This window comes from Capsicum annuum, chromosome 1 (assembly GCF_002878395.1).
Source record: "Capsicum annuum cultivar UCD-10X-F1 chromosome 1, UCD10Xv1.1, whole genome shotgun sequence".
Lineage (NCBI taxonomy): Eukaryota > Viridiplantae > Streptophyta > Magnoliopsida > Solanales > Solanaceae > Capsicum > Capsicum annuum.
This window is the reverse complement of record NC_061111.1, coordinates 88,178,877-88,196,690: the sequence shown is the minus strand read 5'-3', so window position 1 is coordinate 88,196,690 and position 17,814 is coordinate 88,178,877. Positions and strand designations below refer to the sequence as shown.

Sequence of the window (17,814 nt, the reverse complement as noted above, 5' to 3'; positions counted from 1 at the left end):
AGATACACCTTTCCAAAATTTCTGAACTTGAAATTTAAGAACAATTCCTTACTTGGAGATGAATGAAAAGATGCACCAGAATCTAGAATCCAGTAACTAGGATTCAACTGGGTTGTCCACACTAAGGATTAGAGCATCCCCAATGTCTTCTGCTGAATAAACAGAATAATTATCATCACCAGATTTCTGATTCTACTACTTCTGGAGTTTCTTGCACTCTATCCGAAAGTATCCTTTCTCTCCACAATTCCAATATGTCACATTCAATTTTTGTGGAGATTTTCGATGATTCTTTAATTTTGATCTGCCATGTGTATTTTGACCCTCGATTGGTCTCTCCCCCATCGGTCAACACTAAGAACACTACCAGATGACTCCCCAATTTCTCGTTTATGAATGGTTTCACTAAGAACAACATCTCATATTTCATCAAACATCAATTTCTCAGATCCACAGGAACTGTTAATCGCAGCAACAATAGTATCCCAGGATTCGGGAAGAGATGGCATAAAAATCAATGCTTTAATTTCATCTTCAAAGTTAATATCCATAGAACACAGTTGACTAACAATCATATTGAACTCGTTTATATGATCAGTAACAGATCAATTCTCAGACATCTATAAATTGAACAATCTATGCATCAAATATACCTTGTTCATCGCAGATGGTTTTTCGTACATATTTGATAGGGCCTTCAACAAATCAGGCGTGGTTTTCTCCTTGACGGTGTTGAATGCCACATTTCTCAATAAAGTCAATCGGATCAGCCCTAGAGCCTGTCGGTCCTTAAGCTATCACTTCTTCTCCTTCATGGACTCTGAATTCACCCCTGTCAAGGGTTCGTGAAGATCTTTCTGGTATAGATAGTCTTCGATCTACATCTTCCAGAAATCAAAATTGAATTCATCAAGCTTCTCGATTCCAAGATTTGATTCTTCCATCTTCAGTGATCGAGATGAATCTTCCAAGCTTTGATACCAGTTATTAGGATCGATTTACGTGCACTCACACTAAATCTATGAAGAGGATGAAGAAAACTAGAGAGAAAGTTCTTGAGGAGATAGAGAGATAAATGAGAATGAATTATGGGGTAACACCCATGAGTAAACTCCATGGTGGATGGGCTATTTATATTAATGACCTAGATTATTTACTGTTACATAGAGAAATGAGAATAAAATGTACAGCCTAAAATTTGGGTTGGGGTTCCGCCCCCCACACCCCCCAGCAACCTTACCGCGGAGGTTGAACTGCATGAATATTATATATATTAATATATAAAATTACGTCACATATTAATTAGGCTCCACAACCTAATAATCTCCCACTTGGAGACTGATTCTGTCATCCAAGAAATACATTCTCAAAAAATAAATAATATTCCTTTATCATTAATATGTTTGCCACACCGCAACATCTGTAGACACAACTATAGAAGACCAACTAAGGTTTTGCACAACCTTAGTTTACCAAATTAACACAATTTGTCAACATGTCTGTTGGATTCTTTGCACCCTCTATCTTTTCCAAACACATATCACCTTCTTTCACTACCCTACGAGTGAAATGGTACCGTCTTCTAATATGCTTCATCTTTGAATAATAGATCGGGTTATTCTGGAACTCTGGCTATCTGTGTAGAGAATCTTCTCACGCAGTTTCTTGCCCAGTTCTTCTAGATAATCTGCTAGCCATATCATCTGCTTTCCAGCTTCAGCTATTACCACATACTCAGCCTTAGTAGATAAAAGAGAAACGCACTTCTGAAGCTTGGACATCCAACCTACTGTAGTACCACCTACGGTGTAAATGTACTGGGAAGTGCTCTTGCTCGAGTCCACATCCCGACCAAGATCAGCATAAAAAAAACCTTACAGAATTACTTTTCCATTGCCAAAACAAAGTACTGGATGTACCTCTCAGATATCTTAGAAGCCACTTCACAGCTTCCCAATGCTCTTTCCTGGGATTTGTCATGTACCTTCTAACAACTCCCATTGCATGTGCTATGTATGGTCTAGTGCATGCCATAGCATATATCAGACTCCCAACTGTAGAAGCATATAGAACAAGTGTCATGTGATCCCGCTCCTGAGCTGTCTTCAGTGACTGCTCCTTTAACAATTTTATGTGATTTTCCAATGGAGTAGTCCTGGGTTTAGCATCATTAACTCTGAATCAGTCCAGCACCTTCTCAACGTACTGCTCTTGGGATAGATTCAAAGTACCAACAGATCTATCCTGAGAAATCCTCATCCTAAGAATCTGCTTTGCTGCACCTAAATCTTTTATCACAAACTTAGAAGATAGACTTGCCTTCAGTGGATCCTGCAATCAACATATCATCCACATATAAGAGTAAAAATACATAAGAATCAGTGTATTTCTTTAAGCAGCAACACTGATCCATTTCACTCCTATGGGAGCCACTCTTGCTCATAAAGGATTCAAACTTCTTGTACCACTATCTAGGTGCTTGCTACAGCCCATACAACCTCCTGTTGAGCTTTCACACCATGTGTTCCTTGCCTAGAACTACAAACCCCTCTGGTTGCTTCATATAGATTTCCTTATCCAAATCTCTATGTAAAAATACAGTTTTTACATCAATTTGCTCAAGATGCAAATTCTCTAATGCAGCAATACTCAATAAAATTCGAATAGTAGTTAATTTCACAACAAGAGAAAATATTTCAGCATAATCAAGACCTTTCCTTTGTGAATATCCTTTAACTACAAATCGAGCCTTGAACCTTCTTTTGCTATCTGGTTCTGCCTTGATTCTGAACACCCACTTGTTCAACAAGGCTCAGTTCCCTGCAGGTAACTCAGTCAACATCCACGTGTTATTCTTCTTAAGTGAGCTCATCTCATCATCCATGGTTTGCTCCCACTTGATTGAATCCTCCACCTATAGGGCCTTAGCAACAAACTCTAGTTCCCCTTCATTAATCAGCAATAGATAATGTAATGATGGTGAATACCTATCTGGTGCTATAATGGTCCAGGATGATCTCCTCTAATCCTTCTCAAGAGTCATTTGTTCCACCTCTGGTTCTTCAATGACAGTCTCTAGAGTTTGTTGAGTTTTTGCTGTAACATCTTTGGGTGTACTCTTCGACAACTCAAGCTCAACTCCCTCTTGCTTTGTAGTCTCTAGAACCTTTTCCTCTCTTTCCTTGTACAAGACAATTTCATCAAATGTCACATCACAATGTCTTAGGATCTTCTTGTTTCTGTCATCCCAAAACTTGTGCCCAAATATGTCAGAACCATAATATATAAAGTAGCACTTTATAGCTTTAGCATCAAGCTTATCTCTCTTCTCTGGATCAACATAAACATAAGCAGTGCAACTAAAAGTTCTCAAGTGACAATACTTGAGTTTTTTTCCTGTCCATACTTCTTCTGGAATCTTGAACCCCAGAAGAACTGATGGTCCCCTATTGATCTAATATGCAGTTGTGCTCACAGCATCTGCCCAAAATATCTTAGCCAGCCCACAGTGTATCCTCATGCTCCTTGTACGCTCATTCAATGTTCTGTTCATCCTTTCAGCAACTCCATTCTGCCTTGCCTTCCCAGGAACTGTCCTCATCAATTTGATTCCCTCAGCTGCACAGAATTGTTTGAATTCTAAAATCATCAATGAAGGTGACATAAAATCTAGATCTACCACGTGATGAAATAGGAGATGGTCCCCAAACATCTGTATGGACCATTTCTAGTCGTACTTTCTTCATCTCTCTCACAGTCTTAGTGAAGCTTACTTGTTTTTGTTTACCCATAACACAACTCTCACAAAGACCCATATCAACAGATTCCAGCCCCTCTAAAGCTCCTTTTGCAGCCAGCATCTTCATTCTTTTGGCACTCATGTATGCAAGTCTGATGTGCCACAGACATGAACCGGAAGCACCCACAGCAACAGTAGCCATGTTTATACACCCTGCAGTGGTGTTTAAAGTTCCAGATTTTATGCCACGTGCTACAACCATAGCACCCTTCACAATCTTCCACAAACTTTTTCCAAACTCTATTGTGTAGCCTGTGCTATCCAACTGACCAATAGAAATCATATTCTTCTTGAGACCAGGAATTTATCTGACATCTTCCAATGTCCACTGATTTTCTGCTAGATTTTTTATATAGACATCCCCCTTTCGTTCAATCGCTAACGGCTTATTGTCAGCAAGATATACTTTTCCAAAATTTCCAGACTTGAAATTTTGGAACAACTCCTTGCTTGGAGATGAATGAAAAGATGCACCAGAATCCAATATCCAGGATTCAACTAGGTTGTCCACACTAAGGATTAGAGAATCCCTAATGTTTTCTGCTGAATTAACGGATTCATTATCATCTCCGTATTTCTGATTCTTCTTCTTCTTGTGTTTCTTGCACTCTGTTTGAAAGTGTCCTTTCTCTCCACAATTCCAATATGTCACATTGGATTTTTATGGAGATTTTCCATAATTCTTCAATTTTGATCTGCCATGTGTATTCTGACCCCTCGATTGGTCTATCTCTCTTCGATCAACGCTGAGAGCACTACCAGATGACTCCCTAATTTATCATTTACAAATACTTTCTCTAAGAACAATATCTCAGATTTTATCAAAATTTAATTTCTCAGATCCATGGGAACTTCTAATCGCAGCAACAACAGTATCCCAGAACTCGGGCAGAGATGACATCAAAATCATGCTTTAAGTTTATCTTCGAAATTAATATCCACAGAACATAGTTGACTAACAATCATATTGAACTCGTTTATATGATCAGCAACAGATCCATTCTCAGACATCTGTAAATTAAACAATTTGTTCATCATAGATGTTTTTTCGTACATCTTTAATAGTGCCTTTAATAGATCGAACGTGATTTTTTTCTTGACGATGTTGAACGCCACGTTTCTCGACAAAGTAAACCGAATCAGCCCTAGAGCCTGTCGATCCTTGAGCTTCCACTTCTCCTCCGTTATGGACTCCGACTTCACCCTGGTCAAGGGTTCGTAAAGATCTTTCTGGTACAGATAGCCTTCGATCTGCATCTTCTAGAAATCAAAATCGAATCCATCAAACTTCTCGATTCCAAGCTTTGATCCTTCCATCTTCAGTGATCGTGATAAATCTCCCAAGCTTTGATACCAGTTGTTAGGGTCGATTTGCCTGCACACATACTAAATCTATAGAGAGGATGAAGAAAACTAGAGAGAAAGTTCTTGAGGAGAGAGATAGATAAGTGAGAATGAATTACGTGGTAACACCCGTGAGTAAAATCCACGGCGGACGGGCTATTTATATTAATGACTCAGAGTATTTACAGTTACACGGAGAAATGAGAATAAAAGGGCATAAAATTTGGGTCGGGGCTCTGTCCCCCACACCCCCCGGCAACCTTACCGCGGAGGTTGAACTGCGTGAACATTAATATATAACAGTACGTCACATATTAATCAGGCTCCACAACCTAACATTATTTACATACAAAAAGAGAGTTTTCAACAACCATGTGAGAGAAAAGTGCGCAGATTTTTGCACTACTATTCAGTTCTAGCAATCAACTTCAAATTGTGATTTCTAATTCGTTTCTTGTTTGTTTGAGTTGATTTTTGAATAACTTGTTCCTGAATCTTTAATTGAAAACTAGAATAAATGTATTTAGAGTCTCGTAGCTCCATATTTTCATCCATGAATAATAATTGCATTTTAGTGATTTTGCTTCTTTTCTTCTCTAATTTTTGGTGCTTTCTTTTATCTATTGTTGTTTGTTGCTTATCACTTCTTTGATGGTTATTTTGGAGATCAAAATTGGGATGCTTTTTTATTATAAGGGAGCTTTAGTTTCATGATTTTACTCCACACTGAAGGGATTTTCCACATAAATCTCGATGTCTCATAGGTTGATTTTATTTTTATCTTGTCGTATTTGTTTTGGTTAAAATACTTACTTCCGCTATTACCTTGTCATGAACTTTATTAGTTCTTTGTTTTTCCCAACAATCTCTTCTTTAGCTGTGACATTAAAAGAGAGCCTACGGAATGGAAAGTAGAACTCCAAGAGCTGAGGTCTACAGATTGGTCATGCCTGCAATGGTATAATATCACGTTTGGCAAGAAATCAGAGAATTTTCCAGAATAAGCAGCAGAAGAACTCCCAGATTATCAGACAAATAATTCCAGAGATCCACAACAAAGTCTTGAGGGGTCAACATGCAAGACGATTGAAGTACTGTAATTGCTATCTTAACTAGTAGTACCGTAGCTTAGTGCGTATAAATGTTGGTTGCCCTGCTGCTCTTTGGTGTTATTTTAGGATGGCAATGGGGACATATTGTCTAAGTGGCATCCTTTCATCTGAGTTAGAATTCTTTTGGTAATGAATTTCAGTTGGTTTTCAAAAAAATTGATAACTTTATTTTTAATTACAAAGGCTAAAAAATGACTATCAATAAAGTTTAGTATTTTACTCGTCTTTCGATGATAAAATGCTTATGAGCTAAGAGTCGAAGAATTTGGCAAAGCAAAAAAGTAGCGCCGCCAAAAAAAAAAATTAAAAATCTGTATGTTCATTTAGCATATCTTAATTTCAATGATATGAAGATGCACACTCTAGTAAGCACCAATCTCTCTTCGATATAGTTCAAACTCAGGACATGCATTTATCCCGTACATGATATGTGTTGCCCTCCTTAACATTTAACCAAAGCCCAGGGCGCTACATAACTAAGTTGTTCCGTGCTTTAGAATTAGCACAATTTCGAAAATTCAGAGACAAAATCTGTATGTTAATTTAGCATGTCTTAGTTTCAATGATATGAAGATGCACTGTCTAGTAAGCAGCAATCCCTCTGCTATAGAGTTTAAACTCATGACATGCATTTACCCTGTACATGTGTTGCCCTCAACATTTAACCAAAGCCCGGGGCGCTACATAACTATGTTGTTATGTGCTATATAGAATTAGCACAATTTAGAAAGTTCAGAGCCCAAACAAAAAAAGAAAAACAAAGAGAGGGCGGGGGGGGGTAGGGAATACTTGAAGCCAAGCAACAAGTCTATTCTTTCTCAAATTGACTAACATTTCCCAATTCATTCAGCTACAAAGCGTCCAGGATGATGCACGAACAAGCAGAAAACACTTGTGTGCATCCATCTAATTAGGGAAACAGTTTTACCACCTTGAAGAAGCTAGCAAAGGATCTATAATCACCTTAAATCAGCAGCAGAGTAACTGTCTGGTTGATCACCTGAAGCATAATGATTATAACCTACACCCCCACCTGTACCCCTGCCACCCCTTCCCCTATAGTTACTATAGTTCCTCTGTTGGTAAGTACCAGATTGATCGTAGTATTGACTGCGGCCATTCTGGTAAGACCCTCCTCTGCCACGTCCTCCACGGCCATTGGAGTATCCACGACGGTCACCCACACTCCCACCACGGTTACCCCTGTAATTCTGATTCTGGTAAGACCTTCGGGGAACAGATTGTTGCTCAATGAACTCTGCATTCCTCATATTATCAACGCCTTCAGCCTCAGATGCAAATTCTTCTGGTTCAGCATGTTGTTGAGACACCACGTTATCCTGTTCCCCCTGCAAAGAGTATAAAAGGAAGAACAGAATGTCATATACAGTGGATACAACCACTAAACTACAGAAAATTCTCATAGAAAGGACAAGAATACCTGCTGCAGTTCCACATTGCTAACATGAATTTCACTAGTTTCAATTGTTTGAGAACTTGCAGCTTCTACGTCCTGTTAACCATTTAACATTCACAGTTGGATGATAATATGAAGGAAAGTTACTGCACGGACCACTAAACAACAGTGATATCTGATGTTGGGTGTATTTATGCATTCTAGCGTTACTATTCTAGCCTTTTTAGCCTTGTTTTGAGGATGATTCTTATGCTATATGTGTTGATAATGATATAAATGATCATTTATGTGTCCAGGTATGTGTGCTTACAATGTTTAATAGTGGTTTCACATGAGTTTTGATTCAATTTGAGCATTTAAAAGTCAACCGAGAAAACTAGAGTAACTAGCTTGAGCTAGGTTCTTTCTAGTCTCTTGTGTTGGGTTCTAATGTGTTTTAACGAGTTACTATGGTTGTTATTAAGTAAAACAACTTATTTATAATGTTCAAGGGTCAATTGGATCAAGAAAAGAGTCAAAACAATGAGTTAAAGCTCAATGTGAATTTAGCCTATGCTTAGCTCGTGTTTCTAGTTCATCGATGAGGATGTTGTGTTGTTTTGAGCTCTTAATTGATGTGTTTAATGCTTTAGGATGCTTGGTGAATGAATTATGATGATATATGAAGGATATACAAGCTTCAAATCAAGTGGAAACAACTCAAGAAGGCTCGGAATGGCTCAACGAAAGCACAAGACACAAGCTGGACGCAATTTTGACGCCTGTAATGTATTGAGCGCGTGTGGAGTGTAGGAGAGTCCAATAGATGAGTTCAAAACATCACTAGATTTAGAAGAGGCCCAAATTTTCAACCCATAGACGCGTGTAGCCTATATAATGGGGTTTAAGGAGGCTCCGCGACGCGTTGAAATCACAACTAGCTACTGGAATTTGACAGAATTTTTGACAATTGTGAATTAGCATGTCAGCGCGACGCGAGGAGCACCAAAATCGAAAAAATTTCGCCCAGCTGAAGGAAAACAGCGTGTAAACCTAATCCAACTTGGTTTATAACTTGCCTACTATAAATATAACGTCCTAAAAAACGTTTTAAAGATCTTGGGACCTCTTGAAACCCTAGATCAACTTGGAACATCATTGGAGGATACCACAACTTCTTTTTAGGTTTTATCATTCTTTAATTTAATTTTTTTAATTGTTTGTATCATCATTCCAAGGGATTGGATGATGAATATTTTCATTAAAGGCTAAAACCCTCTTTCCAGGGTTGAGGCCAAGAACATGAATACTTTTTAATATTCTTTATTGTAGTTTAATTTTGGATTATCATTCGGGTTGTTCTTAATTTCTTGAGCCTACTATTTTAATGATTAGCTACCATTAGAATAAATCTATATTTCTATGTGAATCCGGGAGGAGAATCATAGGATAGAATGAAGAAATTAAGGAACAAGGTTCTTACTCTTTTATGAAACAAGGAGTTTGAAATAGCATCTAGGATGGGAATATACCTAGAAGCCTTGTTTGGTTCAATTGCAAGAAGATAACTTATTGAATCTAGAAGAATTGTTGTATCTCTGCAGGAGTTGTGGTTGCAATGTTCAATAGATAAAAGATTTGAGGTCGGGAGACTAAAATCGTAGCATAAACCTTGCGAATCAACAATCCGATAATCAATTAGACTGCGATAGGAATAGAGATTTGTAAGATTGTTCGAAATGCGGCAACCCTGGGCTTTACTCCATTGATTGTCCAAGATTTTATTTTATGCATTAGTTTAGATTAGTTTTAATTTACAAAATTACAACTTTATTTGCTACTCTCCTCAATTGGTTAAACTAGAAGTAGATAGGGGCCGAACGCAAGTACCTGAGAGATCGATACTTGGGCTTCCTTGAAGCCACTAAATTGAAGCCACTAAATTACTTGATAAGACCACGTACACTTGCGTGTGCGCTTGGGCGCTGTTAATATCAAACGAGACGAGAAGTGCACAAAAAAACTTCGATGCATTTACAACATTGTAAATGCACAAGGATAGCCCTTTCGAAAATCAAGTAAATTAGAAGCGAGTCTTATAAGAAAACAGGATTACACATTTCCGATGCCAAAAGTAGTGACTACAATGAAACACACATAGATAGGCAAGGGTTCTCATATACAGCTATAAATTAAGGATAAAAGATTCTCATGAAAAATCAAATACTTTGTCCAGTACTCCTTTTACATAGGTTAAAAGATTCTCGTGAAAATCAAATACTTTGTCCAATACTCCTTTTACATAGGTGACATTGACTAGTTTCAGTGAAAATGCTAAAAAAGCAAGCTAAGGTTGCCAAAAGAGCTTAAGAATACACAGCCAGAAATTTATGTAAAAGAAGTGAGGAAAGATTGAGCAAACTCAAGATCCAAGGTTACAAGTTCTTTAAGCAAACAATATACTTATGTATTAGACACCACCCATCAGACTTTCATCATTCATATTTTCATCATGAGAAAAGTCATCATTTCACCCCTGAACTTGTCCTCACAACTTACTTTAACACTTCAACTTTATGTGTAATTATTTACCCCCTAAACAACTTTCAATTGAATTACATACAACCTTAAAATCACAATCTCAATCTCACAGCGGAAGGTGCACTACACACGTGCCATGTCATTGCCACATCAGCGCCATGTCATTGTCACGAAAGAAATTACTATTTTTTTCTTTTTTAAAAAGTAATCTCTCTCTCTCTCTCTCTCTATATATATATATATAAAATAAAAAAAGGTCCCCCCACCCCCCATTTTCTTTCTTCACAACACCCCTCCCCCTTCCCCCACTTCTGCAAATAGCCCCCCCCCCTTCCAATTTTTTTCATTTTCCCCATTAACACCACCAAGAGAACAACCACGAAGACACTGATTTAAGGTTTTTCCTCCATTAAACACCATCTCGATCTTCAATTCTAACTCCCTCAACGTTTCCAAAAGTCAAATCCACCCTTGAAACTGTAAACAATTATCATTTTCAGAAATAAAATACTAATAATTTTCTTTGTTACAAGTGACATAAATAAAGAATAGATAAAGTTCAATGAGCTCTAAAAATAGAAGTTATGAATATCTTTTAGTTTTGTTGTTCTTCGAACTCAATCAATGAAGCAATTCTGGAACAAAATGTGTGCTTAGTTAGAAATATTGGTCCTACCAAATCTTTATGGGGGAAGTAGCATAGGCTTAAATTATCATTAAAATACCATAAAGCGTTGTGAAAGAGAATCGAAAGCATCAAATTCAACCAAACTTGCTTTTATCACTCCAATAAAAAAGCAAGTGTAAATATAGCAAATGAAAGTGAAGAAGTCGATGATTTCTCCGGCAAAATCGAAGAGAACTCTGAATTAATGGTTGGAGAAAATGGGTATTTTTGTTCGATGATGTACTGTAGAAGAAAGGGGGGGTATGTAGGGTGTGGTAATAAATAAAAAAGGAGCATCTCCTTTTTACATAACAGACGCTTTTTTTTTCTTTATTTTAAGAAAAATTCCACATCAGCATTAGGGGTAATACTAATTCACTTTAAACTTATTAAGGGGTGTAAATAATCGTGTGTTAAGTTAAAGTACTAAAGTAAGTTGCGAGGACAAGTTCAGGGGTGAAATGATGTCTTTTCTCTTTCACCTTTATTAGTTCATTTACCACATACGGAGTAGCGCAAATTTTTGGGTTCACTTCCCTATACCATTTTAGAGAAGCATATTCACAAATGTTAAGCTGAAGGAAGAAGACTCCCTCCCTCCCTCCCTCCCTCTCACCCACCCACCTACCTATTCGTGCTACTGACTTTCTTATCATCTTCAGATTTACATTAAGATATAAGCATTATCCAGAAATTTATCCATGCAGCCATGAGAAAAGGTTTGTCTTTACTTACCTGTTGGGTTGTCCAACCATGTGTGCCCTCAATCAACCCCTCCACAGAAAAAATAGATAAAGAGGTGTTCTGAGTCAACAAGAGTGTCCAAACTTGTCAACTTCAATCCTTCCAACCCCCAAACCCACCCCATACGGAAAAGCAAATATATAAATAAATAACTACTCCCTCCATCCTAAATTATGTGGCACTGTCTGACTTGGCACAAAGTTTAATAAAGAAAACAAGACTCTTGAATTTGTGGTCTAAAACAAACCTGATATTTGTGTAGCTGTAAATTATTACATTTTAAGTAAAAGAGAAATTTCAAAGTTAAATTGCTTCTAATTATATGAAAGTGACATTCTTTTTAGACAAACTAAAAAGGAAAGGGTGTCACATAAACTGTGACGAAGGAAGTAATTGTATAATGTAACAAGGTATGGAATCCAGCAGACCTCCACCTTCACCTTCACCTTCAGAGAGTTGTTAAATATATAACAAAACACCACAAGTACTAACCCTGGAACTCAAATCTTTTCCCATTTCCAAGCATTTACTACAAGCCAACTTTGGTTAAGGTAAGAGTGCCAGAGGACATAATTAACAGAACTCAAAAATACATCACAAGGAAAAAATCATGTGGATCAAAGAAGAAGATGGAAAATTTTAAGTGCTATTCACGTTAGAACCTACACATACTGAAGAAGGCATATGGTAAGTTGGCTACAGGGCTACATGAGTAGGCATAGAACTTTGGCAAGGTTTCGTAATAATCACAAGTGACTTACAAAGAATCACTTGCAGCCACCTCCTATGTTGCACGGACTCTTTGGTTCGACGATGCTGGTGTGGGATGCATCTCCGATTCAATCAAATGAATCCGGAGACGTTGACCAACATCAAGAAGAAAGTTGGTTGTCGTTGTCAGAAAGGAGAAAACCGGCAATTGAAATTGCTATCGTTGTCGAAAGGGAGAAAACTGGTGACTGTAATTATTGTCATCATAGGAAGGGTGAAAACCTACAACTATAATTGTTGTCATTGTCGGAATGGAGAAAATCGGCGACTGTCATTGTTGTGGTTGTCGGAATTTGAATCTATCGTTAAGGAAGAGAGAGACAAAGACATTGGTTTAGAAGAAAGTCAGATCTACGTCGGTGGTTTTATTTTATGATAATTATATTTCTTTTAGAATATAAAAAGAATTTATATTGATATAGTAAGAAAGTATACATCAGTTCCCAAAAAAAAATATATACGCCGAAAATACTATTCCTAATTGAAAAAATAACTACAAAAAGTTATCTTAAAAGTAGGAAAAGGATATATTTTTAGGAGAAAAAGTAATGTACTTTTACTTGAGACATAGGGAAAGTAAATTGGAATAGCAGTTAAAAGTGGAAAAAGACCAAAATTGTTATAACTGTTGGAGATAGAGTACGAAGATTTCATTATATAAGAATAAGGGGACCAACATTCAGAGTTGCAACAACTATAAGGGTATCATGTTGTTGAGTCATACTATGAAGGTATGGGAAAGCGTGGTAGAGTTGAGACTAAGGAGGATCGTGACTATTTTCGAGAATCAGTTTGGTTTCATGTCAGTGGAGAGTTTAGGGAGAGAAAGAACTTGCACACAGTGTTCATTGATCTTGAGAAGACATGCGACAAAGTCCATAGGGAGATTTTGTGGAGGTGCTTGGAGGCTAGAGAGGTGCCCCTGGTGTACACTAGGTTGATTCAGGATATGTATGACAGAGCGAAGACACGTGTGAAAACGGTAGTAGGGGATTCATAGTCCTTTCCTGTTTTGATAAGGTTGCACCAGGGATCGAATCTTAACCCGTTTTTATTTGCCTTGGTGATGGATGTTTTGACGCAGCATATACAGGGGGAGGTGCCTTGGTGTATGTTATTTGTTGATGATGTATTGATTGACAAGACTCAAGGAGGAGTTAATGATAAGTTGGAGGTTTGGAGACACACCCTTAGCCTAGAGGATTTAGGTTGAGCAAGACCAAGATAGAGTACTTGAAATGTAAGTTTGGTGATGTGTCCGATGAGGATGACGTGGTAGTGAAGCTGGATTGTCATGTCATTCAATTGAGGGAGAGTTTCAAGTATCTTGGATCTATGATTCAGGGAAATGGTGAGATTGGTGAGGATGTCACACACCGTATTGGTGCAGAGTGATTTAAATGGAGGCTTTCTTCGGGAGTCTTGTATGATAAGAACGTGTCTCCTAAGATTAAAGGCAAGTTATACCGAGTGGCAGTCCGACCGGCTATGTTGTATGGAGCGGAGTGTTGGTCACTTGAGAACTCCAACATCAAAAAGTTGAAGGTAGCGGAGATAAGGATGTTGGGATGAATGTGTGGACTTATCAGGAAGATAGAGTTAGAAATGAGATTATTCGAAAGAAGGTGGGAGTGGCTTCAGTAGAGGACAAGATGCGGGAAGTGAGATTGCGATGGTTCGGGCGTGTGATGAGGAGGTGCACGGATGCTCCACTACAGAGACGTGAGAGGCTTGCAATGGATGATTTTAGACGGGGTACAGGTAGGCCAAAGAAATATTGGAAGGAGGTGATTAGGCATGATATGGAACAGTTACAACTTCCGAAGGACGTGACCCTTGATAGTAAGGTGTGGAAGACTCGAATTAGGGAAGAGGGTTAGTGAGTAGGAGTTCAGCCATATAGTAAGAAAGAATGCTTTGTTTGTATCTATGCATGGAGTTTCTTGTTCGTGGTGTTTCGGTGATATTTATGATTTTGGATAGAAAGTTTAAAGTAGTACCTTGTGGGTGTCTTATTTCCTTTATTATCTAGCAGTGTGTTATCTCATCTTGTAGTGTGCTTTTATATTATTTGTTTGTTATACTGTTATATGTTCTGAGTCATGGGTCTATCAGAAACAGCCTCTCTACTTATCTGAGGTAGTTGTATGGACTGCATACACTTTACCTCCCAAAACCCACTTTGTGGGAATACACCGAGTATGTCGTTGTATTTGAATTTTTTTAGTCGAATCCCAACACCCGTATCCATTTCAACTTCGCACCCCGAATCTTAAAATTTAAATTTTGACGAATGCTACTCTCAAATCCGCCCATCTCAGATAACGCGCCGGAGTCCGAGCAACTTAGGCACCTCCTATTTTAAAATCGAGAATTTTCTATAAAATAATAGAATATTTGGATTTGCAGATATATTACCATTTTTATACTTGTTCCAGGGCAGAGGAAGTACTATCCGGGATCTTCTCCTAAAAGATTCTACAGTAAACTAACAAATTTAAGAAGAATATAATACTCTAAGATGACTTTTCTCAGAAACTTCTTTGTCAAATCTAATCCATAAATTAACAAGTCCCAAGGGAGGTATTTCTCAATGACATGCATAGCAAGTTAAAGTCACTTCTTCATTTTGAGAATAAAGTTAAAGTTACTTCTTTAACACGAAACTTCTCTAGTTCTACAATCCAAAATGCCTTGAATTGTAGGCTCTTCAGACACTATCTCAATCAACTAAATTATGCCTACTTTTTCTAAACTTGTGTGTTAAACACGTGCACATAATTGAAGTCATGTAACATTAGCACAGCAGAGGATGGACAGTCAGATGGAAACTGTACGGTATCTAGAACAGCTTTATAGCAACAAAAATTTTATCCAAGATATTAATATCACTCTTATGAACCTCCATCTAAGACCACCATAACATAGCACACAATGACCCATGTATAAGAAGTTTTTTTATAATTGATAACATAGCACACAATGACCTGTGTTTAAGAAGTTTTTTTTATAATTGACAGCGAAGACCAATGTAGAAGAAATTATGAGCTTTTTATGACACAATCAATAACAAGGAAAACATGTATTTTTGTTTCAGAAAAATATAAACCAAACCAACTTATATGCATATCCTTCCCCCAAAACAATAGGAAAAAACACCCCTCATTAACCTAGAGGCTATGACACATGCAAAGTCTTACAAGTTAACAAGTTAAAAAAATCGACACAGCAAATCATATGAATACCTTGTTCCTTCAAAAGAAGTGTAGAACGGAGGCTTGTGCACTTGAAGTACCGCAGGAGTGAATTGCAAGGTAAGATACCAACTTAAGCAGAAGACTCACTAGGTCTTAACATTACCTCAACAATTACATAAACTATACAGCAATTGCAAACAAGGATATAACAGAATGATCAATGAGTTAAAGTTTCCATTCAGTCATTAAATTATAAAAACAAGCAAAGTCCATGTGCATCCAACACTCAATCAAATTTCCCGCAAGTTTGCAAGATGTTTTCAGACGTTACATATAGTAATAGACTATAGAAGCTTTACTTATGTAAGCATTTACCTTCTGCTCATACTGCACACTTGGGGCATCGACTTGCAGGGGTACATCAACTGGCACAGGCTCCACATGCTCTTCTACTGGCACTGAATAAGACCCATATTTACCAGCAGCTGCCTCCACTTTAACAGGGTCTGTCGTAAAATATAGTGAACCAATGATCTTATCCAGCTTTGATCTCAGCCCAGCATCTGCAAAATTGGGTACATAACCAGCTAAAAGTCACCCTGAGAACCCAAAAAATTGACATATCTAGCTAAAACTCCAAATTTACATACAACAACAGGTAAACCTCATTCCAACCTAGTTAGGCTTAGATACGTTAATCCTTCATATCCATTTCCTAACAATTAAACTATGTCGACACCTGGATAACAATGACCACGACAACAACTAAACCTATCCAAACTAGTAACCACGCTTAATATAGATATATGCTACTCCTCAGTTTCAATTCGTTTGTCCTATTTTCCTTTTTAAGTCCGCCTCAAAATGAACTGCATAAGTATTTTTAACTTTCCCCCGGGAATATTTCAGACCACGAAATTAAAGGGCATTACAGTACACTCTACATATGTTTAGTGTAAGACCACAAGATTCAAAAACATTTTCTTGGGAGAAGAAAAACTATACTCACAAGTAGCATCGGAATTGACTTCAATGGGCTGCTCAGACTTCGAAAGCCACAGCTTAGCATGTTCAATACATTTCTGAAGAGCATGCTTATGTGACAAAGGAGAATTCACCGGCCGTGAAACAACCAACCCGCTAAGCGTCGAAATCAAATCCAAATCTCTCTCCCCTAACAGATCCATCACATCACTTGATTCATCATCCGGCATACAATCATAACTCAAACAACAAGCTCTCTCCATTGTCCTAGTCAACATCGTAGGCGTTACAAAATCACTTTTCATGGATTCCACATCAAACATGTGACCAAAGTACAACAGTTTAAGTAAATCCTCCACTTTACTAGACTCAATAATCGACGTATCCGTATTAGAAACTGCGGAAACTTGATTGATTTCTTCAGCTACAGCAGCAGCAAGTGGCTGACGAAGCTTTTCAAGCTCGTCAATAGCAGCGATGACCGTCGATTTGGAGCGGAGAGTTTCTTCTTGTTCTTTGTTGAGGATTTTACCTTTTGAAACCGATTCTTCCATTTGGAGAATGCGATTTTGCTTTTTGCGGAGAGCACGAAGACGCTTGTTGATAACGCTTAGGACTGGTCCGTCGGAGAGTTCGGAAGCTGGTGTGGTTGCCATTGGTGGTTCGCCGGGGGATGACGGAGGAGGGAGGGGTGCGCCGCCGTGGACGGCGGGAGATTGAAAAGGGTTTTTGGAGGGTATGGGGAGTGTAGAGGTAGAAGTATCGGAGTGGAATGGATTACCTTTCCCAATTTATAAGTCAAAATATAATTTTTTATATAAATATATATTTTGTGTATTATTGGCAATGTTTGCTTATTTATTTATTTTTAGAAAAATTAGGATTAGTTACTTTGGAATTAAGTCAAAAAGTTCTCTATAAATAGAACATTTATGTTCATTATATTTGATTTCTCAAAATAAATAATTTCCCTATTTTAAATATTCATTATTTTTATTAAAAATAGATATTTCATAATATTTGTCTTTTTAGAAAACCTAGACATATGTAGTTCATTTGTCTTATTTTACCTTTTAGCACAATTTTCATTTATTGAAGAAAGTCACACTTTGTAATGACCTGATTTATGAAATTTTATTTTTTTATATGATTTGACAATTTTGTCCTTCTCCGTAGTAGTTACACATTTATTTTGGGTATATGGGTGATTGGCATAGTTCTCAATGTCTTCGGGAAGATTTTGGGAGAGTTTGAGTGTT

General features: G+C 37.6%; 1 protein-coding gene across 2 annotated transcripts; it reads right to left on the bottom strand.

The window, feature by feature from the left end:
- Positions 1-7,044: 7,044 nt before the first annotated feature.
- Positions 7,045-17,350, bottom strand: LOC107877615. Of its 2 annotated transcripts, XM_016724312.2 has the most exons (4): positions 16,581-17,350; positions 15,947-16,134; positions 7,697-7,768; positions 7,045-7,604 (listed from the first exon to the last, which is right to left on the bottom strand). In XM_016724312.2, the coding sequence occupies exons 1-4, from the start codon at positions 17,209-17,211 to the stop codon at positions 7,215-7,217; spliced, it is 1,281 nt and encodes a 426-aa protein (XP_016579798.2). In that variant the 5' UTR covers positions 17,212-17,350; the 3' UTR covers positions 7,045-7,214. The 2 variants fall into 2 exon arrangements, with proteins under 2 accessions (XP_016579798.2, XP_047262251.1); XM_047406295.1 differs by lacking the exon at positions 7,697-7,768 and having other exon boundaries at positions 16,581-17,338.
- Between the last annotated feature and the right edge of the window lie 464 nt (positions 17,351-17,814).

Coding starts and splice junctions, on each gene's coding strand:
- LOC107877615 (XM_016724312.2), bottom strand. CDS start 17,211: ATGGCAACCACACCAGCTTCCGAACTCTCCGACGGACCAGTCCTAAGC. Junction 16,135..16,580: donor AGTCAATTCCGATGCTACTT/GTGAGTATAGTT, acceptor CCAATTTTGCAG/ATGCTGGGCTGAGATCAAAG. Junction 7,769..15,946: donor GTGTGCAGTATGAGCAGAAG/GTAAATGCTTAC, acceptor AATGGTTAACAG/GACGTAGAAGCTGCAAGTTC.